The 12,761-nt window shown below is 53.3% G+C and overlaps 5 protein-coding genes across 5 annotated transcripts; 2 read left to right on the forward strand and 3 right to left on the reverse strand.

The window, feature by feature from the left end:
- Window positions 1-362: 362 nt before the first annotated feature.
- On the reverse strand, window positions 363-1,022 carry NEUTE1DRAFT_140285 (uncharacterized protein; the record flags this gene model as incomplete). Its single annotated transcript, XM_009855651.1, has 1 exon — window positions 363-1,022. One exon carries the CDS (start codon window positions 1,020-1,022, stop codon window positions 363-365), a length of 660 nt encoding a protein of 219 aa, XP_009853953.1.
- A 770-nt stretch (window positions 1,023-1,792) lies between these two features.
- NEUTE1DRAFT_49842 (uncharacterized protein) lies at window positions 1,793-2,347 on the reverse strand (the record flags this gene model as incomplete). Its single annotated transcript, XM_009855584.1, has 1 exon — window positions 1,793-2,347. The coding sequence occupies one exon, from the start codon at window positions 2,345-2,347 to the stop codon at window positions 1,793-1,795; it is 555 nt and encodes a 184-aa protein (XP_009853886.1).
- Window positions 2,348-3,179: 832 nt separating this feature from the next.
- On the forward strand, window positions 3,180-4,856 carry NEUTE1DRAFT_118016 (uncharacterized protein; the record flags this gene model as incomplete). The annotated part of the gene is made up of 2 exons (XM_009855652.1): window positions 3,180-3,537; window positions 3,701-4,856. The coding sequence occupies 2 exons, from the start codon at window positions 3,180-3,182 to the stop codon at window positions 4,756-4,758; spliced, it is 1,416 nt and encodes a 471-aa protein (XP_009853954.1).
- A 25-nt stretch (window positions 4,857-4,881) lies between these two features.
- NEUTE1DRAFT_49878 (uncharacterized protein) lies at window positions 4,882-6,006 on the reverse strand (the record flags this gene model as incomplete). Its single annotated transcript, XM_009855587.1, has 3 exons — window positions 4,882-5,314; window positions 5,375-5,565; window positions 5,659-6,006. 3 exons carry the CDS (start codon window positions 6,004-6,006, stop codon window positions 4,882-4,884), a joined length of 972 nt encoding a protein of 323 aa, XP_009853889.1.
- A 3,973-nt stretch (window positions 6,007-9,979) lies between these two features.
- NEUTE1DRAFT_68228 (uncharacterized protein) lies at window positions 9,980-12,339 on the forward strand (the record flags this gene model as incomplete). Its single annotated transcript, XM_009855653.1, has 1 exon — window positions 9,980-12,339. One exon carries the CDS (start codon window positions 10,075-10,077, stop codon window positions 12,124-12,126), a length of 2,052 nt encoding a protein of 683 aa, XP_009853955.1.
- Window positions 12,340-12,761: the final 422 nt, after the last annotated feature.

The raw sequence follows: 12,761 nt of genomic DNA on the forward strand, positions 1-12,761 counted from the left end.
GTCCTGCCTGCACATGTGCTTCGAATGATTACCCAGATAAGACAAAGCATAAATCCAATTCGATCAAATTCCTCCAAGATATCCCTCCCAGAAAGGAAAAAAAGAGGAAAAAATGGTGTAAGGGAACCCGCCCATGGTATCCATCAAGAAAGGAAGATAGGAACTGAAAAGCCGTGAAGCTGTATATCTTTCGTCGCTCATAATTGCCATGCCCAGCTGACCTCGCCCCGCGATCTCAAGGATGGCGCCGAATCGAAGCCTTAAACCATCATGATGTTTGCATGAGCTGTAATAAGCCGTCAGTACGAGAGCGCCGGTAGAGCGTGGCAAAAAACGAACTTACTGTAACCACCTTGACAAACTCAATTAGGATACGGAATATCCACCACAGCATACTCGGCCGGCAACGCCTTCTGGATCCCCAAAACATGTCCCGCACCACAATCCGGCTGGTTGGTAACAGCCAAATCAGGGAAACTGCACGGAACATCCTCGCCCCACTGGCACCGGGCATCCGCAACGTTATAAAGCTGGAAATTGTTGCCCACCCAACTACCACCCTGGCACGAGTTGATGAAGTTCATCGAGTTCGCAGCCGTGAAGGGCAGCTTGCCATCAGGCGTCTTGATAAGCGGCCTGCATTCCTCGGGCGAGACGAATTCGTAAGTGGCAGCGACGGCGCCACCGAGGGCTGCTCCGCCGGCAGCACCGACGCCGTTCTGGAGGTAGGCGTAGGCGTCGTAGCTGATGTCGTAGGCGCCGGTGGAACTGTCGATCTTGAGGAGAGTAACGGAGCGGCCGTTGGCGGTCACGCGGACGCAGATGTTATTGCAATCGACGGCCGAGGGCCAGTAGGCTACGCGGTTGATGTCGATTTTGCAGCCGAGAACTCCTACGGAGGACGAGTACTTGTCGTGAGGGGTGATGGCGATGGCTTCGCTGCGGCGGACGGGAGGGATGACGGCGGCAGAGGTGAGGGTGGCAGCCGTGAGGCCCAACACGGTCATGACGTTGGCTAACATTGTGTCTGGGATTTGTGTCTTTGTTTCAGAGTTTGTCTGGTTGGAGGTGGGTTTTAGACGTGAGACGGCTGGAAGAACTTGATCAAGATGAGTGATCGACGTGGACTGTCTGAAGCTGACTGGGGAAAGAAAAAGAGGGAATGAAACATGGCTACGCTTGTTGTTTTATAAGAGTTTTAGAAAGATTCTGCCAACGCCATCTTGGAAATTTCCTGTCCGATGCCTATGCAGAGTCATCGATTTGCTTCATGCCGTTGGTAGGCACAGCTTTTTTTTTTCCACGCCCGGAAACCTGTAAGGACAAAGGAAGATGCATGCCCCTGAGCCACCCGCATGGGACAAGGCGAGATCGATCAAAGTTAATCTTCAGGAACGTGAAAGGGAGAACGTGGTAAGACGTGGTTGGTGGGGGGCTATATCGTAGAAAACAAAGCTCAGTGGCTTGTGGCTTGCGGTCGAGTCAAGAAAAAAGTGAAATGGCAGAATCATACGCGGAGAGTGTTCTGTTATATTTTCACATGCACCAAAGTTTCCACCTCAGATTGCCACCGACCATAAGACATTCCCACGTATGCTGCCCGGTTCGAAGTGGGGTCTGATACTGCATCTGAATTTCCTATGCCGATACCAGGACCGGCAGATCCGTAACGCGGATCTTGGAAGTAGAAATAGCCTGGACGCAGATCGGTGATAGCTCGCGGCTCCGGGCTCTGGCTTAAGCTTGTTGTGTTGTCCGAGGACGGCATAATCTTATAGGCCATGTCTGCCGCTCATGTCCCGTTTATTGCGCTTTGTGTTTCCATCCCAGTCTGTGTCTTTGTATCGGCTCCGAAGGCGGCATAGAGAGTTTCAAGTTGTCCAGGATAAGCAAACTTGATCTCCCTTCCCCCGCAAACCCCGATGCGGAGATGGTCCTTTGACACCCACATAAAGTCCTGGTGCTCCGTCGAGTTAAGGCGAACTTGCGGGTGCTCCTGCAAACTGTGCGTAGACTCGACAGACACAAGAAAGGTGAGCTTCCGATATCGCCCTTCGCCTGACGCTCCTTCGAACTCGAGTTGGTCGAGCAGTGCCATGACATGGTTGAGAGCAAGGCCAGTCTCTTCGAGGAGTTCACGTGCCAGGGCGTGGGAGAGGGTCTCGTCGCCGAGGTCAACTCCGCCACCGGGGGTTTCCCACAGGTTGGGGAAGCCATCTGTTGCCGCGCGCTGAATCAAGAGGATGTGATCTTGGTGGAGGACCACGGCACTGACAATCACGCCCTTGAGTGTGGGGTTGGCCATGAGGTATGTCTCAAGCGAGACGCCGAACTGATGGAGAGCCATGGTGCTGGTTGTACTTTTGCGGGCTGCTTTGAGGAGATGATTGTTGGTTGTGGTCCCCGAGTTTGTTGGTTGCGAGGAAGATTGTTTGCCACCAAACCGCAACAAGAAATTTGACGATGTCCTGTTGGTTGTTCCCGGATTTCCCCAGCTTTTGAAATTGGTCAACGCCTTCGGAGATAGTATTTTGTGTTACGAGAATGTCACGTCACTTGAAACATCCTCTCAAATTGGGGGGAATTTCTGGAGAAAAGGTAATTGCGGTTGCCTGGAAGCCACGCAACCTATGCTGACACTGGGGCTCTTGCCCTCTGTACAGCCAGCCTGGGTAGAGATGCCCTCACTAGTATGGTGTCCCGATGGGGTTGAGGAAGCTCCAAGAGGACCAGTCAGCAAAACAAGAATATCTGAGACTTCCTGAGACTTGACTCCAGAGTCTTATATTCAAAGGAACCTTTGTCATCGTCGAGTGTCCAGGACAGGGAGTACCCAAGATGACGTCAGGGGTACAAGCCATGATTCAGTGGAAGCACGTGCTGAAATGGAGGGACGGGATCTTTAGTGTAGAGAGGTTATTTCCTGCCCCACCTTTTTCAGGGGCTTCAGCGCTCCTGGTTGGCCATTCCCCCCACCACTCAGCGATCTCCAGGGCATCAATGACGTGGCGTGCACTGTTTTGCTCGCTGTCAGCATCAACAGCACTGCGACTTTCATTTCTCTCGAGACCTTGTCCTTGTCCTTGAGCGTGTTGTTCCTGGTGTCCATCTCCCATCTCCCACTCTCAGCCCTACCCGTTCTCCATCTTTGTCCATGATCATCCCAACTTAAGTCCATCATGGCGACCGATTCCAGCACCCAGACCGAGACGCTGCTGTCCGAGATGGACGAAGACGATGACTTTGTCATCATCACCCACCAAGATGTCAACGCGGCGCGGCGCCCCCGATTCCTGAACGACATCAGCGATTACATCGACAGCATCGCCGAGGAGTTATGGCCCATCAACAAGAAGATCCACGACAAACCTGAGCTTGGCTATGGAGAGGTCATCGCCCATTATACCTTGACGGCCTACATGAAGACGCAGCCAGGATGGACAGTGACGCGGTCGGCCTACGGCATGAAGACGGCCTGGGTTGCGGTCTACGACACGGGCAAACGGGGGCCTTGTGTTTCCTTTAACGTTGAGATGGGTATGTCTCTTTCCCTCCCGTTTCCATCCCTTCCGCCGGTCATCCAGACTGTCGGATTGACCAACGGGCCTGGGCATAGCAGGCATCACCCTAGCATCCATGACCTCGACCAACTCCAGACTTCCACACTAGACCACAACTAACAACAAAACCCCCAATCCAGACGCCCTCCCCGCCATCGGCCACGCCTGCGGCCACAATCTAATCGCTACCGCCTCCCTCGCCGGCGCCCTTGCCACAGTCCACCTCCTCTCCCTCTACTCTCTCCCGGGCCGCGTCGTCCTCTTCGGCACTCCGGCAGAAGAAGGCGGCGGCGGTAAGATCCGGCTCCTAGCCGCAGGCGCCTACAAAGACTACGGCGTCGATATCAGTCTCATCTCTCACCCCGGCACCATCCCCGACTGCGCCCTCACGCACACGACTGCCTACATTCGGATGAAGGTCGAATACTTTGGTCGGGAAGCACACGCCGCAGCAGAGCCGTGGCTGGGAGTCAATGCGCTGGACGCATTGATCACGGCGTATAATGGGATTAGCGTGTTGAGGCAGCAGACTATGCCGTCTGATATCATCCAGGGACACATCACTGATGGCGGGGCGGGGCCGAATATCATCCATGCGTATGCGGCAGGCATTTTTGTGGTGAGGGCCGCGACGCAGAGACGATTGGAGGCGTTGGTTGAGAAAGTGATAGGGTGCTTTGATGCGGGTGCGATGGCGACGGGTGCAAAGGTCAAGGTGACCAGACTGATGGCCTACAAGGATCATGTGCCGAACCGGTTGTTGGCGAGGAGCTATGCGCGGTACTTTAATCCGCTGGTGCCCGAGGAAGGGGATGGAGGAAGGGATGGGGATGGGAATGAGGCGGGCGGACCGAGCAAGATTCCAGAAGACCAGGATGTCGATGAGATGAGAGGGCGGAGTGGTGCCAGTTCGGACCAGGGCGATATTGCTCATGCGATGCCGAGCATTATGCCCGGGTTCGAGATACCGCCGGGGCCGGGAGGGGCAGGACCCCATAATCCCGGGTTTGCGGAAAGTGCGGGAACGAGGTTGGCGTTTGAGAGGAGTTTGAGGGTTGCAAAGGCGTTGGCGGGCACGGCGATCGATGTGTTGACTATTGATGGGCTGTTGGAGGAGGTCAAGAAGGAATGGAGGCGATCCATGACCGGGAGCAGGAGAGAAACAGCAGGCAGGACGGAACGGTTGACGACGTTATGACATTACGACAGCGGTACAGATTGGATGTAGGTTTGGATATAAGGTAACAAGGTAACTAGGGCTGGTCCCCATCTCTCATCAATCAACATGTCCTATCTCCCATTCCTTCTCCCTCCCCGTCCTTTACTGATAAGTTACCTGCATCCCACCCGGCAGCTCCGAGACCCAGCCCTCCGTCTCCTCTTTTACCGTCTGCTTCTTGAAACAAGCCAACGCCTGCTCTGGTGTCTGCGTCTTGAGCTGCGAGCATCGATCGCCACTGCACCGCGCATCCAGCGCCCTCTGGAGCGCGTCTCCCTTCCACCCAAACACGTAGTCGCCGTGCTGGCCGTACCCGGTCCCGTCTCCCATCGAGTACACAAACGGTTGTCCCTTGTCGGGCCAAATAGCCTTGTCATTGAACTGCCGAGTGTCCCACATGACTTCGTACATGAGCTGTGGCAAGCGGACCGGGTGGCTGGCGGGGCAGGGGCCGGTGGATTCAAAAGTGCCAGAGGAGGGATACGCGACGTGCGACTTGTGGTCCGGGGAGTCGACGTTTTTGCCATCCCAGCAGCTAGCAACAGGTTAGTTTATTGAAGGGAGAGGCGTGGAGATGAACGGACGGGGAACTCACGTAGGAAAGGTGATGGTAGTCCGAATACCACCCGGACACATCTTGTTGGGGAACGTGACGGTGTCGTCGCCCGTGCAGGGCGCACCGCCAAACGGACTCTGCTGGATATTGTGTTCACATCGATGGCAGATTTGCCTTTGCATACCCCGATTAGACCGGAGCATGGCGTCACCTACCAGCATGCGGAAGCCCTGTTTGACATCGATCAGTACCTTGTCTTCTTCACACACGCCACACACACCTTGCTTTGATGATGCCAGGGTACGTAGGTAGGTAAAACTCACAGGCTTAAAAGCAGTAACCTTCGTCTTCCCATCATACGGCGGGATATAATACACGGTGATCCCCCCTTGTCCCGTCAATCCCAGGTTCACCATCTGCGGCACCCTTTTATAGCTTCCGTTCTTGGCTCGGAAGTACAAGTTGGCCGTCCAGTAGTTGGATAAGTCCTCGGCGAAGGAACACGTGGTGCAGGTGGACTGGGTGGAGGGGTCATACTCGACGGGCGTCATGGTGGCGTTGAAGGAGTTGCCGCCAACGATTTGGTGCATGTGCGTCGAGGGGAGCATGCCGGGGTTGACGAGCGGGTCGAGACGCTCGATGGAGAGTTGGGAGCATTGGAAGCGCATCATGGCTGCTGTGGCGTATTGGGCTAGGGTGTCTTGCACGAAGACTGAGGCCACAAGGGCCAGGAATTGGAGCTTCATCGTGATAGTGATGGGTTGGCTCGGTGAGATGAACGTAGGTGTCTTGGGGCAAAGAGATATCGAGGAGATACCGGGCTGGTGGTTTACGGTCGAAGAGGCAAGAGGAACCCGTCTGACGATGGTGCTTTGCGGATAACCCCTTATACTCCAGTCATGTCACTCTTCGCCTCCCATCCGGGCTCATAGCATCCATCATGATATGCCGTGATCAGCATATATAAAGGCGCGGCATGAAAGTCTGTCTTATCGACCACTGAATCTAACCGCGAATCTTCCTTCATGCCATCATGTAGTTGTTATTGGTTAACCCATTCTGCCGAACTCTGGCAAGAGAAGCAGTATACCCGCCTTGGTGAACTGCCGTATATTGGCCTGCTTTGGTGGTTAAATCCAGGGTAAAGTCTCATTGGCGAGGAAGGGCGATCAGCACTGAATAGGAGGCCAATGTGCAATATACTTTAATGAGGATTTATACCTCTACCCCCCCTATCCGAAAAGACTTGTGATTATAAGGAGCTATATACGGTACGAGTTGCTGTCATGGGGTTTGTGGTTTGCCACGACAACCCTAAAAGGGTAGTTGACGATTGTATGTAGGATCGCCAACATTGCCGTTGTCACATGGCATGAACTTTGGCTTGTTGCCAGTTGCATTGGAGTATCACAGTCACAGATTCCAGTCAGAAGACCAGATAGGTAGAGTAGAGTTACAGTTACAGTTACAGTTATGCTTAACTGGGAAACTAAGTGTAGGTGCTGATGTTACATGAACGACCAAGTCAGATCAGAACCTTATCAGACGTGACCCGATGGAGCTCCAGTCTCGGTAGTTATAATCTCTTCACATGTGACGTGCATGCTTCGCGATTGCATCGTCGGTTGTCGACCAAGCAAGTATCTCGATCAGTCAAGGTTCGACAGTCAGAGCGATATGGACTGCCGAAAAGAGGAAAGCGAAGAGAGAAAAATGAAATCATCCATATTGTGGCATGTCACAACATACATGTAAACAAACTCGGAGGAATTAAGTGTCGCCAAGCAAACTTGACCGTATCATCGGCAACTGAATCGAAGAGGGTCTAAAGATCTTTCGGGATCCCTGCGAGTAATGGTTTACTTGATACCGTAGGCTCAAATTGTGTTTGAGCAGAGTAGGAGAGGTGGAAGTTACTGTGTCCTGTCCTGGGAGTCTAGACCGGATTGTTGAGCCCAAGTGCAGACCCAAAGACTCCTACTGTTCGTTATCTTCCGGCCATTCGAGTAGGTACGACTATCTAGGTAGAGGTAAGTAAGACATGCATGCCTACACGGAAATTGTCGGCGATGTGAAGCACCGAGTAGAGTCCAGCTTGACTCTTCCCTTCTAGTGGAGGTTGACAGAGAACCGTCCGTTCAGTCATTTTTGAAGCCAACGATACGGAGCACGAATTCGGTGGCTCCAAAGTCCCAAACAGGCATGCATGCCGGGCGAACGGTATCGTTGAGTACACTAGCCATAATCGATCGTGGCTACATAGAGGTACATACATAGACGGCGCTGCTCGTTGGATCATGGTTCAGGGATCATGATCGTTGTTACACTGCCTTTGTAGCTTGCAGGCACGCAAGATAAAGGAGATTAAAAAAGGGGAGAAAAAAAGAAAGCGTTGAGGAGAAAAGATGATGATGTGAAGAAGGAGGTGAAAAAGAAGCAAAGAGTCTAGATCGGTGATGCAGGAACGGTCCACATCGATGCTTGTCGCGAATAGGTATTGCAGGTGTTGATGAGTTGGTTGCCCTAGAAATGGAAGCTCGTCAGAGCTCATGGGGGGAAGAGAACAAGAGGGTTCGTTGATGGGTATTTCCTGTCTTGATCTCCTCAAGCTGCTGATGTTCTTTTCTTACCTCTGATATCTTTCCATACATCATATCATTTGATGCTCAGCACTTCCATCGGCGATGCCTGGCAGTGAATATCAGTAAATCCTTCGTTCACTCACCGTCCTTTCCAGTGACCGACCCCTGCCTCATCGTACTGTAGGACCCGAGCACTGGCGCTAGGCATTGCTGGTTGGTTGCCAAGACGTGTGTTCGTTTCTTCACGGACCGGACTTGTCGTCTGCAAGTTGGTTGCCGATGTGACTCGTCCGGTATCCTCCTCCTTTAGACCAAAGGAAGGCCCGATATTTTAATGATATCTTTTCGGTGTGTCTAACAATTTACCGAGCCATGTTAGACAAGATAACGCAATCCAACAACTTTCCGAGGCGATGAGAAGCAACAGCCCCAGGGGCATCTCATGGATCCCAGTTTTCAACCTAAAAGTCAGCCCCGAACAACAACAAACTCGCGCTTACCCAAGACACCTAGACGCCGCGTTTAGCGCATCACCACCATACCGTTTACCACTAGACAGTCCGTTAGCCCAGTACTTTGCATAAGGCTCTTTTACCATTTTCAGGTTGATTAGGTGGGCATTCCCATTTCCAGCCTCAACAGCTTCTGCCCGGTTCCTTGTTGCCTGCTGCAGTCAACTTTTGGTAAATTATGCAGTACACATCCATGTGTGTGGGACACCTCGGCTGGTGGGACTTTTCAGTTTTGATCCGCGATCAATTCAGTTCTCTCTCCCTTCCCTTGACGGTGACGTTGTAGTGAAAGTGTCACGCTAACAAATCTTCAAGGGTTATGTTCACTACTGAGTGAGACACACAGGCACCCGACGCAGGCAGGCCCACTCGGACTGGCCATTTTTAGTATTTTTTAGCGGCAGAGGCTGGGATCGATGGATGGATCAGGAACCCTGCTGCATCCGTTGCGGGGCCCCAGGCAGGCAGCTGTTGCAGCCTGTTGGTGCAACAAGGGAAGTGAGAAAATGGTGGGAAAAAAGAACCAGTAAACTGAGCCTTGTGGGCTTGGTTGCTAGTGGCTGGAAAAGTGGTTGATGCGGATTGGTTGTTTTGTTTTGTTTTTCTTCTCTTTTTCTTTCCATCCTCTCCGCCTTCTTTGCTGACGTGATTGTTGACATGGTGATCGATTGAGGCTGTTGAAGTGATTTGTCAGTTGGAGCATCCTTTTTTTCTTTTTTTTTCTTTCTTGGCTAACACAAGGAGAGTACACGGTAGGTATTCAGACGAGTTCTAATTCTCGAATTTTCGGCATCACTCACCCGCGCCCAGATAGCGAGATACGAATGGCTCGGCTTGGCAACGTATCATGGACTCCATCAGGATCCGTATTCATCTTCCTTATCAACGGGCGCCATGACGTACTACCTTAAAGAACCGATGACCTTGTGAAATGGTTCCCTAGAGGTAGCTAAACGTTTAGTTAGTGTACACTATCGATTCCTTACCTCCTCGCAACTCTTGCCCAAATCTCCCCCATGGTTTCACATGCACTCCTATCGCTTTGCCTACGCCTTGCGGAGATTAAAAAAGCCAAAAGATGCTCCTAGCGCTTACGGACCGGGACAAGGCATGGAAGCCCTTGGGGTGAGCGGCGGTTGGGGGGACAGCAAAAGTCGGAAGACTGCCACGACGCCAAGTCCAAACATCCCAAGCAGATCGGATGTTCGGGCGGGTGCAAGGCCGATCGCTACTGCAATTAGTGGCGGTTAGGGGGGCCCGTCGTCGCGAGGCCGTCCAGTGGTTTGTGGCCGTTTAGCGTTATCTGCAGCGTGTCAGCGACTTTAGGTGCAGTGCCACCTCACTCATCACCACCACGACCACCGCGCCGGGCCCGCCGCCGCCAGGGGTCGGGACTTGGTTGACAATCCTTTTTTTCATGTGGGTAGCAACCTTGACGGGAAGGATGGAGTCTCGTGGAATTCGAGATCCGATGATATATGTATCTCGCGCTGGCCGCAGTGCGGTACCGACCTTGGGTACTTGACATAGTTTCATGCTGCTTTGCCTTCCTCCGACAGCCGGTACCAGATAGACATCATCACCACCTATCATCGTCATCGTCAAAGGAGGAAGTCGACGTCAGGTAGCAACACCACCACCCAACATGGCGACGACAATAATGACCATGGCCACCACCATCACCACACCAGGACCCATCCTGCTTCCACCAACACCACCACAGACACCACCCCTCGAGGCCAAAAGGTCGTCGTCATCATTTTCCCCCATCTCCAGCGACGCCTTTTACTCCGACGAAAACCTGCCAACATTACCGCTCCCGGCAGCAAAAACCACCCACCTCCCTCTGTCTTCCGCCCTTGGGCTACCCAGCCCCAAGAACACAACATTCGCATTCGAGAAACCCCCTCCTCCTCCCTCAAAACCAACCCTCTCTCGCCTGGCAGTCTCATCCCGCCTCTCCGAATTAGGATGGAAATCCCGTCCTCGCCAAGGACCCCAAGGCGATTGCCGACAACTCCAAAAGCCAAACCGAAGTCTCCAAGTACCCACGCTGCTTCCTGGAGGCGTCCCGGCGGTGGTTCTGCATGGGCCCAAGTGCGAGTGTCGGGAGCGGGAAGAGACAACAGAGAAGGCGGGCGATGATGAGCTAGTAGCAAGGGTGTTGGCGCTGGCACAACGCACGGCAGTGAGACAACGGCTTGAGCAGCAGAGGAGGGTCAGGGAAGAGCAGCGAAGGGCAGCAGAAAAGAGGGAGAGGAGTTTAGAGAGGAAGGGAAAGAGGGGTGGCATGATTTGTGGGTGGAGGGTTGGAATACCCAAGGAAGTGACGAGGTTTTTCTCGAGCAGGACATCATCTGTCTCGCTGTCCGACTCCAGTTCCGACTCTGACTCTGACCCCGAGTCGATGACGGTCACCGGCAGCACCAGCATGGGACTTGGATTCGACCAAGACAAAATCACCGATCTCTGTCTCGCCTGCTCCAATCTCGACATCGACAAAATCGTCACCCACCTTTTTACCAACAAGGTCCCCATTAACGGGCGATGTACCATTACCACCTCGGCGGAAGTTCCACTTGATTCTCAACCAGTCGAGACCACCCCCCTGTTTTCCGTGCTCCGCTCTCCCCTCTTCTCGGCTCGTCCAAAAGGTCAGACGGCAATCCTCCGGCTCTTGCTCGACCTGGGCGCCGACCCCAACGCTTCCGTCTCCGTTCTCCCGCTATCATCCGAATTCGAATCCACCCATCTTCCAGCCCAAACACAACCAGGAAGGCTCACCATCCTCAGTGCAGCCTGCATCCTCGGCTTACCAGAAGCAGTCTCCCTCCTCCTCGAGCGCGGCGCCAACGTCGACGCAAGGAAAACCAGTCTGCCACTTGGCGTCGACGGAAAATGGGGCAAGGGGCTCAGCGCATTGGACGTGGCCACAATGGCAGGACACGACCGCGTCGTCGAAATTCTTCTTCGGGCAGGTGCCCCTGTAACAGGAACCTGCGACCTCTTTCTCCCCGCTCAACTGCCTATCAACAAATTCACAGGGAGACCAAAACTACGAAGTGCATCAACTTCCAACCTCCTCTCCAAGCCTTCTCAGTCGCAACTTCTCCAAGTGCCAACTTCAGAACCCCAATGGCCCTCCCCCTTACCCATCCAACGAAAGACCACCCGCCTCTCAGGAGTCACACCCCTCCACCTCGCCTCTCTCTCCGGCAACTTATCCATCGCCTCCATGCTTCTTTCCTCCTCCCCCTCCAACAAAGCCGACATGACCAACGCCCGCACATCCAGCACAAACAGCTCTTCGGCACGCAGCGGCGGACGAACCCCCCTACACTACGCCGCCGAATCACTAAACCTCGAACTTTCCTCCCTCTTACTTTCCGACCCGCGCACCGATCCCGACGCGACGGACGACGACGGCGCTACCCCCCTTGCGTTGCTGGTCGGCAAGGTGGAAAGTACCTATTCCATGAGACAGCAAGAGGAAGTAGTCGAGTTAGTCCGCAGGTTACTGAGAGCGGGAGCGAACGCGGGAGTAGTCCGGTGCGGAACGGAGTTGTTGAGTTTACGAGCGAGGTTGTTGGCTTTGGATGATGGTCGTGAACATGGAAACAGAAGAAGGTGGGGAGATTTGTTTGAGGAGGATGCGAGGGGGGTGTTGAGGGGGAGTGTCAAGCGGAGGTATACATAGTTTCTATGATGACAAGAAATGATGATCTGAGGGATTGATGCATTACAGGCGTTGGCGTCGGTGCGTGTGTACTGAAAGGCTGAGTGGACCTGATACATGTACTAGGGACAGGCAATTATTGATTGTATCTTCATTTTTGTCTGTTGCATTCGTTGGATACCCTTCTTGGTAAACGGATTTTCATCAAAACAATACAATGCCTGCCTGCCTGCATACCTTCAGTTGCCAAGCAGCTCCATGTCCCATTTGATATGATCACGCAGACCTCAAAAGGGAATCTGAAGGTTGACGCAGTCTCTGAATGGACCAGTCACGGACACACGTGCATTAGTCCAATGGCCACGATCGAGGCCGCATAGCAAAAGGAGCACTAATTCAGGCAAAAAAGAAAAGCGTGAGTAGTACCCTTTGGGGAACGACCAAGATCAACTTTGCACCTCGAATTAACACTGTGAGACACCGACATGCGCCAGCTGTCTCTCCCTCGCCTACCGGTCCAATCGGTACTTTTGTTTCCGAAACCTGTCTGACAGCTTAGAGGTACCTACACAGTAAGTAGCCTCACAAGGCTGGTTGCCTCTCGTCTATTTAGAGCCACGCCTTACAGTCCCAAAGTTCTGGTTCCGGTCGCAGTA

The sequence above is a fragment of the Neurospora tetrasperma genome (genome assembly GCF_000213175.1).
Source record: "Neurospora tetrasperma FGSC 2508 unplaced genomic scaffold NEUTE1scaffold_6, whole genome shotgun sequence".
Lineage (NCBI taxonomy): Eukaryota > Fungi > Ascomycota > Sordariomycetes > Sordariales > Sordariaceae > Neurospora > Neurospora tetrasperma.